At 48.5% G+C, this 20,435-nt stretch overlaps 2 protein-coding genes across 6 annotated transcripts in view; one reads left to right on the top strand and one right to left on the bottom strand.

The window, feature by feature from the left end:
* Positions 1-233: 233 nt before the first annotated feature.
* mRpL43 (mitochondrial ribosomal protein L43) lies at positions 234-9,145 on the bottom strand. The gene is made up of 2 exons (XM_037434132.2): positions 8,496-9,145; positions 234-456 (listed from the first exon to the last, which is right to left on the bottom strand). Exons 1-2 carry the CDS (start codon positions 8,869-8,871, stop codon positions 296-298), a joined length of 537 nt encoding a protein of 178 aa, XP_037290029.1. The 5' UTR covers positions 8,872-9,145; the 3' UTR covers positions 234-295.
* Positions 9,146-9,151: 6 nt separating this feature from the next.
* The window catches only part of LOC119186388 (uncharacterized), a 76,178-nt gene continuing 64,894 nt past the window's right edge, over positions 9,152-20,435 (top strand). For 2 of the 5 annotated variants that reach the window (XM_075872176.1, XM_075872173.1), the window contains exon 1: positions 9,152-9,470. In XM_075872176.1, the coding sequence (XP_075728291.1) occupies positions 9,193-9,470 (278 nt within the window). In that variant the 5' untranslated portion in view covers positions 9,152-9,192. Of the gene's footprint in view, positions 9,471-9,509; positions 9,899-20,435 lie in introns of those variants that run through there. The other 3 variants (XM_075872175.1, XM_075872177.1, XM_075872178.1) reach the window with 3 other exon arrangements.

Below are 20,435 nucleotides of genomic sequence, written 5' to 3'. Positions count from 1 at the left end.
CCTGAACACTTACGTCAATGCCATTATTATATTTAAGACACAAATTTCTACCATGCTTACGTGGTCATCTCAAAAAAGTTCACTTAGCAGTTGTTAGACAGAAAGCTTTGATGTTGTATTTTAATTGATGGGTACCATACACTGATATACCTAGTGTTCCCATTGTTCATTATCAGAGCCTGAACTTGGTGAGGGGGCCCTTTGAAATGATATCATTGCAGCAACATGCACAGTTGGAACACGATAAAAACAAACATTTATTTTTCTACCAGCATTGCAAATCCTAATGTAGGCGTCACTCTTTTGTTTCTGACGTCTCCTGGCTATCCTGGGCAGCCAACTGTTGGAGCTGCTCAGTTGCCGTCGGAAAAACAGACTTGAACTCGCTGAGTTCCTCGTTCGGGAACTTGCAAAGATTTTGCTCCGTTGGCCTGTTCGTGAAGGGTGTCCAGAAACCTGAGAAAATAGAAGCATTTAACTTAGCAACATGAATGTTTGGGCTAGCTGGGAATTCATTATTCCTTATTTCCGCAAAAAAAAAAAAAAAAAAAATTTAAACGAGGGATAAAAAAAATCAACACATAAGTGTGAACTTTCAACTGAGTCTTAACTCTTCAGACACAATATCGTATACACGCAAGCAAAATTTTCAAAATTCAGGGAGTAGTGCCGATCCAACCGGCAATGCCCATGGTGTTGATGTGGTGAGAAAGTTGAGTGGTTTGCGAAGGAACGCATTGAGGGAGCGACTGCAAATATCTCGCCAACGTGTGAGCTGGGTGCTTTCGGCGATTGCGCAAGAAGCGTCAGCAGACAGTTTTCGAACAAATTTCTAACCGATGCAAGAAGCGTCTTGTGTGGCACCTAATGATGGTTACTTTGAAGACCAGCATTTTTTTTTTTTTTTTTTGTAAAACCAGCCTTCTTTATTTGCCGGCACCACTGGTAAAACTATTCAGTCACACCTTATAGTTTTTCTGGCGCTACAGGTTTGCAAAGTTACGATCAATGGTGCAACTAGTTTGTGTCCAGTTGGGAGAATTTCTCCTTTTCCCAACAACGACCGGTTCAATCCGCAAGTGTACTTGAAGTAACGTGCCACTTGGAACACTGAGTGGCGTGTTAGCCCTGTGATTACATTAACGGTGTGGCATGGGTTACATCGAGACGTAACTGTAAGCACCGCAATCGTTACGTCCAGACATAACTTTAGCCACTGCTTGTGTTACGTCCACGGTCCCACGGTGACGTTTGCATCTGCTACGGTAACATTTGGCACTGCCGCTCGCCGAATAAAGCGGTCATAAGCTCAGATTCACCGATTTTTTGGAATCACTTGTGTGTTGAAAGCTGCGTCGTTTATTGTGCCGGACTTTTTCGCGCATCAGCAACTCTGTTGAGACAGATCGATTGATTGATCTATATGTGAGGTTTAACGTACTAAAACCACCATATGATTATGAGAGACGCCGTAGCGGAGGGCTCCAGAAATTTCGACCACTTGGGGTTCTTTAACGTGCACCCAAATCTGAGCACACGGGCCTACAACATTTCCCCCTCTATCGGAAATGCAGCACTCAAAGCCGAGATTCGATCCCGCGACCTGCGGGTCAGCAGCTCAGTACCTTAGCCACTAGACCGCCGCGGCCGAGCTCTGTTGAGACAGACCAGCTGACGAACTTTTGGAAGACGTTGCCAGTACCACTCTACCGTATCGGGTGCTGCCTTTTCGTTAGCTTCCCTGAAGTGGCCAACAAGGGGAGCAATCATGATGGAACCCTGCTCACACCGCGGTTAGTGGTAAACAGTGGCTCTCCAACTGGATGCAAGTACGTTTTGCGTGCCCGTTCTAAAGTATAAAACGTTCACTAGGGTTACGCCCATACAATAACAGTAGTTACAGCTGTCCTGCATCGCGACATGTTTATATCTCATCGTCCAAAAACCTCATCTGTCTACTTTTAATGGAGCAGCCCACGCCAATGTAGTATCTCTAAAGGTGTTTTGTGGAAGTATCTCTAAACGTTGGCCCGTGCAGCGTATACTTGTAGCACATTGCCACTTGTAGCAGCCTGCAGCCACGATATTAGACTAAAAGATAACAGCAGCAATTTTGGAAGAATTTATCGTTATTTGATATACATTATCGTGAAAAACTTTTGGTTGATCACGTAGTTTGCATTATTTCAGAACCTCTCATTTATTTTGCACTGATATTGAGCATTGATAGCCTGTTTTAGGCCTGTATTGACCACAGCGCGATCGCGTCACATCAGACAGTAGATGGACAACACGTACACTTGAAATATACATTATTAATGATTACGGTTGTTGCTCAGCAACAAAAAGACGTCCATCTGACTCGTTATATATATATATTTAGGGGTGTAATGGTAAAAACATGAAAAAATCACCTCGGAACACAAAACGAATTGCCACTGAGGCCATACAGTTTTCTGTGGGGAACTCTACGACTGATAGAGTCAATACACAGACTCTACAGGAAAACCTCCCAATAGCATTCGTGCTGGGGTAATCTCGCGGTGCGCTTTCGTTGCTAACTCACTATTTTGCAACAGCAGAACTGTACGGCGCTGTAGCAACGCGGTTTCGTGCGTCCGCCGCGGCCACGAAGGCTATTTTGTTTGAGAATACACACACACACACACATATATATTGTCACAGGTAATGGGTATGAGCCATCAACTGTAGGTGGAATCCCTTGGAAGTGAAGAAAGAAGAAGGCTTTTGCCTCCTGGTCTGAGGGCAAGCAAGATGTCATTTCATCGCTGTCTGTTATTACCTTCGCGGCACTGGTGGAGGTGCTGGGTAAATGCGCCTCGGCTGCAGATTTTCAGCCGACACACTGAGCTACTTGGAGACAGCTACAGCTCCCACGGCAAGAAGCAGTCGCCGCCTGCGAGGACTATCTCCCAAGTACGGTCCCCTCTCTCAAGACGAGATGGCAACTTCAACTAACAACCAGGCGAGTCAAACCAACGACGCCTATTCTTTTCTCCCGCATGTTTTTCATGCGCAGCAAACACCACGCTCATTTCATGGAGACATTTATGAAGATGTTGACGACTGGCTTGACCACTTCAATCGAGTTGCCAACATCAATGAATGGGATGAAGCTCGCAAGCGGCGGAGAGTTTACTTTGCGTTAGAAGACTCTGCCAAAACGTGGTACGAGAATCACGAGGGTTCCTTTGCGACGTGGCATGAGTTCAGCCGACAGTTTCGTGATGCGTATCGCAGCACTGAAAGGAAAGAGAGGGTGGAGCAGGCTATCTCGTCTCGGAACCAACGACCCAACGACAGAGTTTCGATGTTTGTCGAGGACATGCTTCGACTCTTCAAGCGTGCTGACCCTGCAATGTCCGAGGAAAAGAAGGTGCGGCATTTAATGCGTAGGGTAAAAGAGCAGCTCTTCGCTGGACTCGTGCGCAATCCACCGACGACTGTGGCAGAGTTCATAAATGAGGCAACCACAATGGAGCGTACTCTCCAGTATAGGTCGTCACAGTATGAACGCCACGACGTGACCCCTGCTGCATGCTTTATCGGGGCTGACATTGAGAGGCATGCCCTCGCTGAGTTCATAAGAAGCGTTGTGCGGGACGAGCTGCGCCAACTCCAAGCAGGGGAACCCCAACCACCCGTAAGTGCTCTCGCAGACTTAATCCGAAATGAGATCCGACAGGTGGTCACCCCACTCGCGCCAACAAGGCCTGAGGACCCTGTGCTGACTTATGCGGCGGCTCTGCGATCTGCACCACATGGCCCTGATCCCACCATGGGGAGAATGGATCAGGGTAGCCATCGATTCCAGGGCACCTCTTCGACTCCGCCACCCGCCTCAAGGTTTCCGAGTACACCAACTTATCGTCCGTCTGGATCGCGGCAGAACGCCACAAAGGCCAGCGTGTGGCGTACGTCCGATAACCGCCCACTCTGCTACCACTGTGGCGAAGCGGGTCACGTCTACCGTAACTGCCAGCAGCGCCAACTTGGTCTCCGTGGCTTTCAGCCTGATGCTCGGTGCCCGCGTTACGATGAGCGTCCCCGCGACATCGAAGCGTACCTTACGGGCCAGCAAGCTCCTTGCCTTGGTCAACGCCCCCTATCACGATCACCATCACCTCGCCGCCCCACGTCACCCAGCATTCCCTCGTCATCTTATGCTCCTTTCAGAGGCCGGTCACCGAGTCCCCACAGGGGAAACTAGAAACTGCGGCTCCTGGGGGTGAAGCCGCGTCCCAACGAACTGTCAAAGAGCCTCCTTCGACGCAAAGACCCGACGAAGACCGTTCTGATTTTCCAGTCGTTTCCGAAAGTCATAAGACTGTTTCCGCCGACATCACCGTACACGTCGTCACTGCCCTCGTCGACACCGGCGCCGATTATTCGGTTATGAGCAGCGTCCTAGCATCCCAACTGAGGAAGGTAACCACCCCTTGGCAAGGACCGCCATTGCGCACGGCAGGGGGCCACCTCGTCACGCCAACTGGAATGTGCACAGCCCGTGTTCGAGTCCGTGCTTCGACGTTCACAGGGTCTTTCCTTGTATTACCTGTGTGCTCCCGTCCAATCATTCTGGGGCTGGACTTTCTTCGCGAACACGGCGCAATTATTGACCTACGAGACTTGCAGGTGTCGTTCCAGGACCCGTTTCATCCTGAACCGGAAAACGCCCGCTCATCGAAGGCTGCCCTACGTGTATCCTCCGAATCTGTTACTCTGCCTCCCCGCAGCAGCCTTTTTATCAACGTTGAATGTGACCAAGACGTCCCCGATGCTGTAATTGCAGAAGGAAATTTGTCCCTACTATTTGCACAACAAATCTGCATTGCCCGAGGTATTGTTCAGCCCAGTAGAAAGCAGGCTTGCCTATTAGTCACGAATTTCAGCGAGGAGTATCGCCATCTTACCAAACACACTGCGATCGCATACCTTGAGGATATTGCCGACGTCCCTGGTCCCTCAACATTATCTGCTCTTTCGCCGTGAGACGATTCCGCCATGACATTTGCAAGCACTCTCGACGTAAACCAGGGTCTACCGCCTGCACAACGGGAACGTCTATTGAAGCTACTCGGCTCATTTCGGGACTGCTTCGCTACGACTTCGAAAGTTAACCAAACACCGCTTGCCAAGCGTCGTATCATCACCGAGCCTACCGAGAGACCCATTCGACAGCATGCCTACAAAGTCTCGCAAAAAGAACAAGACATTATATGCCAACAGGTTCAGCAAATGCTCAAGGACGATGTCATCCAGCCATCGACCAGTCCCTGGGCGTCCCCTGTTGTGTTAGTAAAGAAAAAAGATGGTACTCTGCGATTTTGCGTCGACTACCGAAAGTTGAATAAGATCACGAAGAAAGACGTGTATCCTTTACCACAAATAGACGACTCGCTGGACCGCATTCGCAATGCTCGTTACTTTTCTTCCATGGATCTACGCAGCGGCTATTAGCAAATATCTGTTGATGAGCGCGACCGCGGAAAGACCGCCTTCATTACTCCTGACGGACTCTACGAGTTCAAGGTCCTTCCCTTCGGCTTATGCTCGGCACCAGCTACTTTTCAAAGAATGATGGACACGGTTATTTCTGGGCTAAAATGGCAATCGTGTCTTGTCTACCTTGACGATGTGGTCGTCTTCTCGGACACGTTTGAGCAGCACGTCCAGCGCTTACAGGCAGTTCTTCAGGCGATTCGAACAGCTGGACTTTCTCTCAAACCTGAGAAATGCCACTTTGCATTCGAGGAACTGAAATTTCTTGGTCACGTCGTCAGCCACGCCGGTATACACCCAGACCCTGAGAAAACGAAAGCTGTTGCCGCATTTCCTGTCCCAACGAACAAGCGCGACCTCCGCCGATTTCTGGGACTCTGCGCATATTACAGATGCTTCGTCAAAGGCTTTTCTAAAATCGCTGAACCGCTAAATGAACTTATGAAAGACGGCGTACCGTTTGTTTGGGGTCATAATCAACATCTCGCCTTTGACACGCTACGAAACCATCTCTAAGCCCCCCCTGTACTCGGTCACTTTGACGATAACGCTGCCACAGAGCTACACACGGATGCCAGCAACGTCGGACTTGGAGCTGTACTGGTCCAATGGCAAAATGGCGTAGAGCGCGTGATTGCCTATGCAAGTCGAACACTATCATCTGCAGAGAAAAACTACTCTGCAACAGAAAAAAAATGCTTAGCCGTTGTTTGGGCTATAACAAAGTTTGGCCTTTATTTATACGGTCGACCAATTAGGGTAGTTAGCGACCATCATTCTTTATGCTGGCTCGCCAACCTCAAAGACCCTTTCGGTCCTCTAGCACGCTGGAGCCTTCGGCTGCAAGAATTTGACGTTACAGTCATTCACAAGTCAAGACGCAAACACACTGATGCTGACTGTCTCTCACGTGCACCAATTGGAAGTACGAACGCGGACGTTCACGGGTTGAAGGGGACGATACATTCCTTTCCTCTGTGTCAGCAACCGACTTGGCTCAACAACAACGCGACGACATGGAGCTAAGCCCGCTGATTGACTACCTCGAAGGCCGAAAACGCAGCTTTCCTCGAAACTTTGCACGTTCGCTGGCCTCGTTCTGCATCAGGGATGGAGTCCTCTATTAGAAAACTTTCGACCATATCCAGGCTACTTACCTACTGGTTGCGCCGACCTCACTTCGGGACGATATTTTACATGCTTGTCACGACGAACCATCATCCGGACACCTTGGCTACACACGCACATTAGAAAGAATTCACCGCTCATACTACTGGCCCCGCCTCGCGAAGACAGTCAAGCAGTACGTCCGCACATGCCGCAACTGCCAACGCCGTAAGACTCCACCTGTCCGACCAGCAGGACTACTACAGCCTATCGCCCCGCTGAAGACACCATTCCATCAAATTGGCATTGACTTGCTCGGCTCATTTCCCACCTCTTCGTCTGGAAACCGGTGGATTGTGGTTGCCACCGATTATTTAACGTGTTACAGCGAAACAAAGGCCCTGCCCAAAGCTACCGCAGCCAAAATCGCACAGTTTTTTGTCACCAGCATCGTACTTCGCCACGGAGCGCCAGCTGTGATAATTACTGATCGTGGTACAGCTTTCACCGCAGAGATGCTTCAAGAAGTGCTGAGACTAAGTGGTACAGAACATCAGAAAACCACGGGTTATCACCCCCAAACAAATGGACTCACTGAACGGTTGAACAAGACCATTGCAGATATGCTGTCAATGTATCTGGCCGTTGATCACAAGAACTGGGATGATATACTCCCTTACGTAACTTTTGCTTACAATGCAGCAGTCCAAGAGAGTACAGGTTTCACCCCATTTCACTTAGTTCATCGTCGAGAGGTCACTACAATGGTCGACGCAATGCTCCTTCCAAACAACTTGAGCATGTTCAATGCGGACGTTGCATTGTTCGCTCAACACGCCGAGGAGGCCCGTCAACTCGCCCGATGCCGTATTCAGGCTCGCCAAACTGCCGACGCACACCGCTACAACCTTGCACACCGAGAGGTTGCCTTCCAACCAGGCGATGAAGTTTGGTTGTGGACTCCCATCCGACAGCGTGGTCACTCTGAGAAGTTGCTTCGGCGCTACTTCGACCCTTACAAAGTTCTGCGCCGACTTAGTGACGTTACCTATGAAGTTCTCCCTGAGGGCGCCTCAAGACGTTCCTGTCGGTTTCCACAAAGTGATGTGGTGCACGTGTCAAGACTCAAGCCATATTTCTCGTGTCATCCATCGAACGTGGACTAACTTACCATGCAATGACAATTTTTTTGTCACTTTGGTTTGTTTTTTTTATTGTCTTGTGTACTTACTCCTTTCTTTATTGAGTACTTCTATGACGCCAGCTCATTTTTTTCCCTTACGACGGAGTTGTTGGGTTCCATGGTAGCATCTTTTCTTTCTCATTTTTTTTTCTCAACGCTCATTACCAGCATCGAGCCGATGCTTTTCGAGGAGAGGGAGTAATGTCACAGGTAATGGGTATGAGCCATCAACTGTAGGTGGAATCCTTTAGAAGTGAAGAAAGAAGAGGGCTTTTGCGTCCTGGTCAGAGGGCAAGCAAGACGTCGTTTCGTCGCTGTCTGTTATTACGTTCGCGGCAATATATATATATATATATATATATATATATATATATATATATATATATATATATATATATGTATGTCTGGACGTAAGTTTAACGGCTTCTATCGTTACGTCTAGACACTCCGTTATGTTAAAGCGTTCTTTCTGTCATGTGTTCTTTTCCTGACCGAATCCCCGCTCCCCCGGAGCAAGACATGTTGAAACAATTAGCCGAATAGATGACAGCGTTGACCATAATAAAGCGGGCTACGCACGAATTAGGTAACATCGAACGGGCAGTGCAGAGAGGGATCAAAGCTCGAACCACGGCGCTCAGTGATTTAGAACATGGTCGAGGCGACCGCGGGGTCTACCGACCTTGTATGCTGGGGTGCTCGGTGCGGTGGTATTTGTTGATGCGGGCGATGGGCTCCCCGGAGCGGGTGCGGAAGTGGTCCACCCATTTGACCAGCTCGTTCGCCGGGATGTAGTTGACGCGCATCATGTCCCGCTGGCCGTTCAGGTACTCGGCCACGATGTAAGGGTCGCGGTGCCGTCGCGGTTTCAGGTACACCACGACGCCCGGGTTGTCGCGCGCGAAGTTGACCAGGTCTCGCTCGATGTACTCCCGCATGAAGCGGCTACTGCCGTGCGTCTTGCAGAAGGTCAGCGTCAGCCTCTGAAGCTGACACACGTAACGGCCGACGCCGTTGTACAGCGGAGCCTTTATGAACGTTATCGTCCTGTGAGCCATATCCTAAGCCTTAGGCGCCTTAGGACTGAAGCAGAAATCGTCGATCAGTACTCGCAACTTCGCATACGAGCCGACAAACTGCACATCGATTCTACGCTTCAGCGCGCGTGCTTCATCTCAGGGGGGCTGCCATTTTGAAAGCCTCCATCACGTCTTTTGGATCAGCTTCGGATCGCTGTCTACACCGGAAAATTCAAACTTTCGGTCTGCTAAATTTAGCAGGTGTTCGGGATCGGCAGCCACGTACGCAAATCCAACGGTCGAGCCAAGACGGGGCGGCTGGCTTCGGGAGTTCGCGCCAGAGTCCGAAAAGGGCGCCCGATGCGGCTGTGTGGCGGGTGTGATCGTCTGAGCGTGTCCTGTGTGGCGGTGCTGTGCGAAAGCGTTTCTCCCCGTGGTGGTTCACCATGCTCGTACACCTGGTCAAGGTGCCGGCGCGGTTCCGCGATCGTCGCCGCCGAAGTTGATGCTGGCCGACGGAAACATTTCGCCCGATCAGGCTGCGGCACCAGTGCAACCGCGGCCGGCGTCGCCGGCGCGAAAAGCCAAGACGCCGACGGCCGTCGTTTCCGGGAGACCGCGTACACCAGCAAGATCAGGTAAAGTTTGGTTCTCCCGTCTGCTCCTTCACTCTCTCTCTCCCCCTTATTTGCCAGCGCGATCACGTTTCGCTTTGTAGCGTCTCTTGGGCAACCCCCGGCGCGCCAGACTGCATCAGCCGGCATGACCGCGAAACTGCTATGCACTGCGCGTTCCAGCTTCTGCTTCTTCGTTTGCTGTTGCTTAACTGGTTCCGTTTGGGTGTCTACTTCGTCTTTCCTTTTTCGCCTGATCCAACACTGCGAGCGTTGCATCAGAGGAGCATGCTAGAGCGCGGGCTCACTTGCGCGCGCCAGTGTGAGCGAACGCGGCAATCGGCGCAGATCGCGGTATTCTGATCCGGGGTGCTACCTTGCCGGGCCCTGCCGTCGTGAATCGGGCCCAACACGACGCATCGATGCGAGCCTCTGCCACCTCGGTTTCTGCGGTACTTATAATTTCTTTTCTTTTTGCTTTCCGACCCCAGTTTTTGGAGCATGATTCAACCGCGTTTGGCGCGCCCAGCTGTGGGGGGGAAGGGGGGGCTCATCGAATTGGCGACTACGCGCCACTGTGTCAACTCGATCATTTTTTTCCGCTCGCCTACTAGAGCTTGGCGGCAACTGCAGCGTTTTCGCGTTTGGAATAGCGCATTGATGCGACCGAAGCATCGCCCCCTTTTTGTCGACCTGTGTCCTGGAAACCGAGGCGATTAGTTAATTTTTTTTTCCGCTTCATCATTCGAGAAGGGCTGTTCTAGCGTGCTCTACCGTCGGATGCGCTGGCATTTTGACTCACTATTCGCGGTAGTTGTCGGTTTCGTCACATCCGTTTTCTAACCTGACTGCGGGGGAGTCCTGTTAGATTAGTAGAACTTGTTCGGGCATGTTTGACCCGGGAAACGTCCTAAAAAAAAAAATAAGAAAATCGGCGATGTTGCCCGATTGCTCGCGCAGATAGTCATGATCGTCCTCTTCTGGCGTGCATTGCCTTGTTTTTTTTTTTTGTTTCTGGCCTCAATTTTTTTTCATTTATTAATGTTTTTGAAACACCGGCCTGGGTTATAATTTTTTTTTTCACTCCGGTGTTTAACAGAAATCACTCAGAACAATGCATATATAAATCCCCGCTGCTCGTTAATTCGTACAGCGTCCCGGGAATTACCGAATAACGCATTAATTAATTGCGACGTTATACAAGCGGAGCGTATTTCCAAACGCACTCTGATAAAATTAATTAGATGCGCGGCCATGGTAGTGCATATTACCCAAATTTATCCTCTGATAAAATGAATCGAATTACCCAATTGCGCTTTCTTATATGATGAATTAAGTTAAACGCTACGGTGTAGCTTATTACCAGCATGCATTCATTGATAAGGCGAATGCGGTGCTATGGTATATCGCATTATCGGAATGCACTCGCTGATAAGATGCCCTAAATGCGGTTCTATTCTAAATCATGTTACCCAGGCGCAATTTCTGATAAACATACTTAAACGCGTAGCTATTGTGGTGCATATTTACCGTACATAGCTCTATTGGGATTGGGAAGAGCGTTCCCGATTAATTTCGCTCACTGAAAGCGCTCACTGATAAGATAAAACGGCGGACTTGGCGACCCCCTCTCTTCCCAATTTAACAGCCTGCACACGCTCAATAGCTTGAAATTTCAGCTTCTATCCGCAGATATTTCTCTCCCCAGATAGCATAAGGCGCCGGATCTGATATTATTGGTCTATTGTAGCGTTTTTTTTTTCCTTTCCGACTTGGAGAATATCTGACTTGCAGAATATCTGACTTGCAGTGTCGAGTACATGATTTCCTGATAATTTCTCTACTTACTCGCTTAGTCTGCTCATTGTCGGGACGTCGTGCGTTTGAGATAAGACAGCTGGTTGTCCCATAACGATAACACTTTTTTTATCGCTGATTCTAGATAACTTGAGCACCCCGGCAAAATTTATCTGCTATTATTTCATCACCACTCAGTCATAGATGATCGTTTCGTCGAGCTGTGCGCATCATGCAGCGATTAACGATTTTCGTCACCTTAAAGTGGTTTGTTATTAGTACTCAATTGGTCACGGTACGCGGCGTATCCGAAGGGCGTGATCCGCAGGTCGCGGGTTCGAATCCCGGCCGCGTTTTGCTCCACTACGGCGTCTCTCGATAATCACGTCGTGGTTTTGGGAAGTGACCCCCCAACAGATTTAGTACTAGAATTCAAAGATGATATTTTAGTAAAACTTGCCGTATGATGCAGCAATTACCGTATTTAATCGATTCTTACGCCAGTCCTCTTTCCAGGTATTTGCTGCCTAAAGTCGACACTCGCCTTACTGTGTAATACATAAATACCAGATTTTTTGCTATTTGTTTCTTGCCAGGCGCAATGAAAAGTCATTTATCGCGTTGCAATTGAGTCAATACGGTAATAATTTTCGACGAATTTACCGTGGTTGGTTATTTTGACTCGGAACTGTACTTAAGAGCATGGTGGTGTAGGCGTTATCGTGCGGGGAATAGTCATTTCTCGACCCAGTCGAGTACATTAAAAGGGTGCAGACCACAGCTGTCGTAGTCGCAACATTTTCCGTTTTTTTTGTAGCGTTCTTTTTTTCATATCACCCTTTTCGCTCATTAGAACAGCTGGCTTAGATCATGTATCCTATGGCGAAATGTCCATGTCGTGTTCCTCTAATGGGATGCTAAAAAGAAAACAAAATATATTGGTCTAAGCATGGTTGTGTGTATGATTCAGCGCCTCATCAAATGGTGGTTTTGGGACGTTAAACCCCACATATCAATCAATCAATGATTCAGCGCCTCTCAGAAAGACACTTCGCGATACTTGTCTCGCATGTTATCTGAAAACAATGCCTTGGCCACAGATGCCGAGATACAAACCATCGCAAGGACGCAACTAGACACAAACACACAGGAGGAAACACACGAGGGCAGGCGCAAACTACCAATAGGTTTTATTTAAGGAAGATCCACACCTTCAGCTTCATGCGTCAACTCGCTGCGGGGGGGCACCGCCACAACCACCAAGACAATTGAAACCAGGCGAGAAGGAAATTGGGATTCAGCATTGTACAGCGCAATGGAGGTTTCCCTCGCGCACTCGTCGTCTGCTATTTAAATGAAAAAAAAAAAAAAGCTTCTAGCGTTTCGCGAGCCGTTTTACTTTACACTTCTGCCTGGGATTTTCGAACAGCGACTTTGCGAAACACGACACGAACGAAATCTTAATAATAGGGGGAGAAGTCACCTCGTTGACCACTGGCTTGGCTTGCCCGCACTGTGAACCGCGATTTCGCCGTGCGAAAATGCTAGGCAGAAGTATAGAGATAAAACGCCTGGTCAAAACGCTAGAAGCGTGACCGATATACAAAAGGTGAAAATAAAGTTCGTGAAGAAATACAGTTCTATCTGGTTGAGCGAGACTGAACCGGGTAATACAGCTATATTTCTGCGACTTCATCGTTGCCGTCCCTCGCATAGAGAGTATTGCGCAGACTGCCGCTTCACACTATTAAGTGCGCTAATTTTCATGACGTCAAGCTCTTTTGTGAGGTTAATACGAAAGCTTTCACCATGAAGATGCGAGTTTGTGTTGCTGGTTTCAGACTTAAAGCTTGAACGTCTCGTTGTTCGAGGTATAGCGCATCCAGGACGGGACAGAGAAGACACAGAACACATACACGGCGCTAACTTAGCGCCGTGTATGTGTTCTGTGTCTTCTTCTCTGTCCCGTCCTGCACATGCGCTATACTTCGAACATGAATAACCAACAAGCCCACCGTGCAACCTTAGTTGAACGTCTCGACAAATTTCTTTCGTGTATTCTTGCGGCAGGTATTTGAGTCGGAAAAAAACATTATTGTCCATTTTGTCTAGTATTCACATTATATATAGCTTAGAGAGTATTGCTTTAGTGATGAATGTATATAAAAAGAAGAACAGTTGGTTAGAGGCGAAGGACAGTCCGTCTTGGTGGAACAAGTGTCGGCGGTGCTTGTCGGCTGACCCGAAAGGTCGCAGGTTCGATTCCGGCGGCGGCGCTCGCTTTTCGATGTACTTGAAAAAGATAGATAGGCCCGCGTGTATACTGTGCTATCTTGATGCACGCTAAAGAGCGCCAGATTGTCAAAACTTGCGGAGCCCTCCACTATGGCGTCTCTCACAATCTTATCGTGGTTTTGGGATGTTAAAAATCCGGATATTAGAGAATAATATTATCGAGGCGAAGGACAAGTGGGGCATCGCAGTTTTGTTGATGGCCCCGCCGCGGTGGTCTAGTGGCTAAGATACTCGGCTGCTGACCCGCAGGACCGAACCGCGGCTGCGGCGGCTGCATTTCCGATGGAGGCGGAAATGTAGGCCCGTGTGCTCAGATTTGGGTGCACGTTAAAGAACCCCAGGTGGTTCAAATTTCCGGAGCCCTCCACTACGGCGTCTCTCATAATCGCGTGGTGGTTTTGGGACTTTAAACCCCACATATCAATCAATCAAGCAGTTTTGTTGATGGAGCTTTTGCCGATTACGAACATCGTTACCCGATATTCTGACGGTTGTCTCAAGTTTGTGCAAAATAGTTTTAAGACGCATAATTCAGGGTGAAAATACTTCATAACAGGAGATAGCGTTGCGAACTGTGTTCGCATTATTAGCCCGCACCGACATGTTTTGACGATTTGTATTCTGAATCTGCGACCCGCCCTAGGAATAAAGATAACAATGTGTAGGGTTTAACGTTCGAAAACCGCGATATGATTATAAGAGACGCCATGTAGTGGAGGGCTCCGGAAATTTCGACCATCCGGTGTTCTTTAACGTGAACTGACATCTCACAGAACACGCGGGCCTCTACTGCAGATCGCCTCCATCGATATACATCGATATAGCCGCGGCGTAAGTCGAACCCGCGAGTTTCGCATCAGCAGCCGAAAAACCTAGCCGCTGATCCACATGGCGGACTCACAATGAACAGTCGCAAGACGAGCTGCGACCGGGTAAATGTAGCAGGGCTAGTTTGGCGTCGCCCTCTGCATGGTATGGCTTGCGGCTGTGCGGGAAGCGCGTGGAACGGCCCTTTAGGGCCCTTACACGCGCTTCCCGCACAGCCGCAGCGCACGTGCCGGGATCCCTACCGCACGCAAGCGGGGAACAAATTAGCCAATTGGCGACGCTGCGGAGAGTGAAAGAGCGTCGCCAATTGGCTTATTTGTCCTCCGTTTGCGTGCGGTAGCGGGTACGTTGTGCGTTGCGGCTGTGCGGGTAGCGCGTGCAAGGGCCCTTAGGCCTGACCATACGTAGACGTTGCAGCGCTTCCATACACTCTCCCTTCATAGGGAGAAGGTGACGCGCCGAATCTGCGCGCCTCGCGCTGCAATACGCTATACTACACTTACATGTGGGCAGGCCTTTAGATGGTTTACATAGCGGCTGGCCGCCTCCCACCTGTGAACTCGCCTGTCGTTGCAAACTCCGTGCCTGAAGTGTATTATAAGGCTCTCAGAAATCGGCGTCGTAATCATGAGTGTGCTCGCGATGCCGCCGGTAGGTCCTACGTAGGGGAAAAAAAAAGACAAGAAAAATCCGTGGTTAAGCAAAGATAGACGCGGTCGTTGCACCGCCTGTTTCAGCGTTTTTCGTTCGTCTGCTGCCGCAACTTGCTGATGGTGCGCCTCTTTCCGTTCTTCTGCTTCTCTCCGTTTTCCCGCTCGGCCAGGTCACCATCCTTATTTTTTTTTTTTTTTTGCGCAAACGGTGGAAGCTCGCAAAGACTCCAGGAAACTTTCGCTTCAGTCGCGGTTTTCCTTCTAATCTTATCTATTATCCCCCCAGAAGCGAGCGTTTTTTTTTTTTTTTTTTGCCACGGCTTTTTCGCTGTGACCACACGTCAGCGCTGTTCCATAGGCTCGTGGCGGGACAATGTGGTGTGGCAGCTTGGGCTAGTTGGTATGGCATGACGATAAAACGACGACACAGAGACAAGAAGGGCCCTTCGTGTCCTTCATGTCTCTGTGTCGTCGTTTTGTTCTCGCGCTATTACTATCGTCAGTGTGGTGCTGCGAAAATCTGGCAGTGCTCACTTTGCTGACCGAAGTTTCTATGCAAGGTGAAAGCCACAGTACAGCTCTGCAAGCGAACTCATTATTACACTCATTTGGCGCGTCTGCAACAGAAGTTGTACGCTTAATCTTCCTATTTGGCTACCAAACTAAATTGTCGGGCTTTTACGTATACGCCCAAAAACTTCGATATAATCATGAAAGACGCCGTAGTGGAGGGCTGTGGAAATTGCGACCACCTGGGATTCTTTAACGCGCACCCGAATGTTAGCGTACGGCCCTGCAGCTTTTGCCCTCCACTGAAGTGCAGCCGCCTAGGCCGGGATTTGATCCCGCGACCTCGGGGATCAGCAGATCGAACACCACAACCACTATATACACCACATTGGCGTGTAAATTGTCGTCTGGCATTCGTTTGAAACGTGGTCATTGCCTTTTCAGGTCGCATTTCGTTTGCTTTGATCATCGCTTTTTTTTATTCTTGTTTTGCGAAAAGAAACCATCTTCATATCCGGTATGGTTTGTGAGATTTAATCTATAAAGCGACTCAAGCTGTAATGTAAGGTTCGTAATAATTTCTACCACACCTGGGGTTCCTTGACGGGCACTGAAGTCACACTTTGGCATTTTCGCCTCTGTCATGAAAGAATCGAAATCTGCTCATATCGGGTCAGTATATAGCCGAAATACTAATCGAAGTTTGAAAAAAAAAAAATGTGTTGCAACACTTCACGAAGCTTGCGGCCCGACCTCGACATCTGAGCTGCATCACGTAGTGCATATGATGTTTAGATGCAGGTTATAGACACTGCTGGAACCGCTAACACGTTCCACGTGAAAGCGCCGCAAACATTGATATGAGAGCTCTCTTGCACAAAACTGCATGAGCGAGTCTCTGGCCTCGCTGATGCTCCCTTACACAGCCCGTTTGGCATTACCGCATTGAAGTTAGTACCTTTTGTGTCCAGAAGCAGAAGTATTACGCGGCGGTATTAATGCAGTTCTTTAGTGCTTTTATTCTGCAGGAACCCGCTGGATGAATTTTTGTCAGGTGGCAGTCCTATTTGAAGTATAGACTAAGGTATGCGACGTTGTATTCGTTTTAACCCAATGGAATGACAACAGAGCCCCTCCGCGGTGGTCTAGTGGCTGAGGTACTCGGCTGCTGACCCGCAGGTCGCGGGATCGAATCCCGGCTGCAGCGGCTGCATTTCCGATGGAGGCGAAAATGTTGTAGGCCCGCGTGCTCAGATTTGGGTGCACGTTAAAGAACCCGGAGCTTTCCACTACGGCGTCTCTCATAATCATGATTTTGGGACGTTAAACCCCACATATCAATCATGAAACGATAACAGATCCCCCCCCCCCCCCTTTCTTTTTTTCTTAGCCCATGATAGCTTTGCCATGCATGGCATGAGTCGGGCACGCCATTTCACGATTTTTCTCGGCTCGCAAGTGCGGCTGTACTTTTTATCTTTGCTGCGCCGTCGTTCGTGAGGATTTTTTTCGATGACGTTGTCACAGTGCAAAAGCACGCTTTAGTCATCAAAAGGCTGACGGTCGTCTAGATAGAAAGCGTTGGCGCGTTATCGCTGTAGCTAAGCTGATGCGTTCAAAAGTGTCGAGACGTGCGCCTTTTTCACTCGTGCAGATTTACGGCAACCTCGTGTCTTTGCATATACTCTGCGTATATGCATGACTCTGCACCAGTGAGGCGTGTCGTAAGTTTATCTCAAGCGAGCGAATAGTAATATACTAGTGCTCTGTTCGCGTAGCGGCTTGTTGCAAAAGGGTATATCATATTGCATAAATAATAGCAATTTCTCGGGTTATATACGTGCCAAAAAGGAAGCTGCTGTGAAAGCCTATACAGGCTGAGGTTTCGCGCTGCTTATAATCTTGAGGTCGCGGGTTTGATTCCTTATCCGTGAAACGGGAACTCTTGTGTCTCTGTTTGAGCGGAAAATTTAGCGGCAATTACCTCAGGTGTGTAACTATTTGTGGTGTTATGAAGTTTTGTATTGTTCAAAAAGTAAAAGAAAAAAAACGTAAAAGCAAACTCGCGTTGTCCCATTCGCCTGAGATGACCAGGAGGCGAAAGCTAGCTTTTTTTTTTCTGATTCGATGCGCTAGTTCTCTCCCGCCACCCTCCGAAAGCTTCCTTAAAGGGGAAGACCAGTGCATTTTCGACCATACTTTGATAATGCTGTTTTCAAATAGTATTGACAGTCCTGCAAAAGCTATAGGGTGGTTCTTTTTTGTTTTTTGGTTTTGGCACGTGAAACCCCACATATCAATCTATCAATTAAGGTAATTCATTTCGCCCAGGCAGCCGTCAGTAATTTTAATTAACACAAAAGCGTATTTGAGCGCTTTATATGTGACTCGAAAAGGTTGTCATGTTAAACTCCTCGGGTGTTCGAGGAAAACGCTCCTTCTCAAATTTTCCCGAACGCCAACAGCGCATGATGTCCCTAGCAAGATGGCTGCCGGAGCCGCCATCTTACGGTGGGTACGGCTTCACTCGTGGGAAACACTTTTCACTCCAGCAATTTAAAAAAAAAAACCTTGCGAAACACCACCGTGAATACTAAAACCTATACCGCACGCTCTGACGTTTTGATCACGTGTTGGGCCGCCACGGTGGGCATGGCTCGTGTGACGTAATGCTCCTCTCCCCCCCTTTTTTTTCTTTCTTCCTTCATGGTCGAAAGTAAGAAGATCGCCTACAGGCCTCCTTGCGCCGCTGTTATTCCTTCTCTCTCAACCGCCAGGTTCGAGTGATATACATCGCCACTGTGGTGGCGCAGATGGTTTCCATTAACAGGAGCCATATGCCCTCCCCCCCCGCGCTTCTTGTATGTATGCAGACACTCACCCCGTTTCTTTTATATATAGGTCGTTCGGCGTCATATATAGCTGTCATCGCACGCGTGGAGGGGCTCGTATTTCTTGCACGTGTAACGTTACGCGCTCCAAGTCGACGCGGCTTCGACTCACAGCGCTGGAGCCGAAAACGGAAAAACAAACAAACAAGAAAGTAATATTCGCTGTGGTTTTCTCACTCCTCGCAGGGCGCGTCGTACTTGGGTATTATAGACGCGAACGCTTGCGTGGGGAGTCATCGTAAAGGTCCGATTATTCAAAATCTCGCGCGCTTCTCCCGCAGCCTTAATTCATAAAGAATCGCGTTAAGCCAGGACGGAGGGACAGATGATAATGTGTAGAGGGCGGCGGGGTGCAGATCAGATTGAGGAGCTGGCGAGTATAATTTGGCTGCTGAAACTGCAGAGCCAAGTCCGTTGAGGAAACATGTTGAGGGTTTTTTACCCTGCATTGGGCAAACGCCCCTTAGCATGTTGATGATGAAATTGATGCATGATGATGATGATGAAAATTGAAAATTTCCTGGGGTTTGAGCCATCTTTCGCCCTCACCTGGCTACATAACTAGACATTTTAGATGGCGCTATAGGCGCTACTGAACGAACTTCTGGAATTGAGTGCACTAAAGTATAAAGTGCCGTCACGGCATCATGCTCTACGAAAGGAAGCGCAATGACTCTCTCGCAAAAATAACTTATGTTTGAACGTCTTTTAAAAAGCTTTGGAGTAACTGCTATCAAAAAGGGACAAAGACAATGAAGTGCAGAATACAAGCGGACATGAATACATTGAAATGCAGAATACTCTGATGTACTTGCATGGTCAAAAAATTGATCCAGAGTAGTCCCGCTTCATACTCGTATCGTAGTTTCGGCACCCCAAACTGTTATATTGCTTTAAATCTGCTTGAAGGCCAATTGTGAAATTGGAGAGCTGTGTCTAATACGTATAGTGACGACCAGTTCTCTAAGGCACGCCTACTGTGCCCGTGAATTGAGTCTGATACCTGATTTCACATTCCACATAACAAGGACGGCAGAACACGCTCTTATCACCACTACTTCGCATGTCTCCAAGTAAAACAAAAGAAAAATGGTACTGAGGGAGGTAGCAAAAAAAGATAAAAAAGCCCCCTCGATAATTTCTGCAGTTCTCTTATGGTACGCATTTCCTTGCTCTGTTGAGTCACTCCGGTTTATTAATTGACTTCCCCTTAGCGCTGTAGTTTTTTCCTCCGATTATCTTAACTGCAGTACATGCGTTTTCGCGACCTTGGTTTACGCCTGGTTAAAACGTCGTCTGAAAACTGGTTTTCGGGGCGTCGCAATCACCCCACCCCTTTCTTCCTTTTCTTTTTTTTTAAATTCATGCCTATGCGCGTATACGCGGGCACAGTAGGTCGACGCGACACTCAGTGTGTCTGCATGCGTTACTGAATTAATCGCCAGGGCTTGCCTTACTTTGCCCTTTCTGTCAACGTGCGCTAACTTACTTTTACCATTCGTTGCTCGCGAGAACTTCTTCGCGGGAAATGGGTACCATTACGTGACAGTGCACGGCGGCATTTCCTTTCTTTCTTTCTTTCTTTCTTTCTTTCTTTCTTTCTTTCTTTCTTTCTTTCTTTCTTTCTTTCTTTCTTTCTTTCTTTCTTTCTTTCTTTTCTTCTTTCTTTCTTTCTTTCTTTCTTTATCGGTCTATAGGTATGTCCGTCTTTCCACTCTTTCATCGGCTCTTCTACCTCTTATACTCTGCGATGGATACAGTTCTTTTGAAGACTCGCAGGTTGCGGGATCGAATCTCGGCCGGTGGTCTATTTTTCGATAAAGGCGAAAATTCTTCAGGCCCATGTGCTTAGATTTAGGCGCACGCTAAAGAACCCCAGGTGGTCGGAATTTCCGGAGCCATCCGCCACGGCGTCTCTCAATCATAATCATATGGTCGTTTCGGGACGTTAAACCCCCACATATCAAACAATTAATTAATCAATCAATCGAAATAAGCTAAAGAAAATAACGTGT

The sequence above is a fragment of the Rhipicephalus microplus genome, chromosome 8, assembly GCF_043290135.1.
Source record: "Rhipicephalus microplus isolate Deutch F79 chromosome 8, USDA_Rmic, whole genome shotgun sequence".
In the NCBI taxonomy this organism is placed as follows: domain Eukaryota; kingdom Metazoa; phylum Arthropoda; class Arachnida; order Ixodida; family Ixodidae; genus Rhipicephalus; species Rhipicephalus microplus.
The sequence above is the reverse complement of the archived record's forward strand: the minus strand, read 5'-3'. Positions and strand labels throughout refer to the sequence as shown.

Coding starts and splice junctions, on each gene's coding strand:
- mRpL43 (XM_037434132.2), bottom strand. CDS start 8,871: ATGGCTCACAGGACGATAACGTTCATAAAGGCTCCGCTGTACAACGGC. Junction 457..8,495: donor CGAGCACCCCAGCATACAAG/GTCGGTAGACCC, acceptor CTATTTTCTCAG/GTTTCTGGACACCCTTCACG.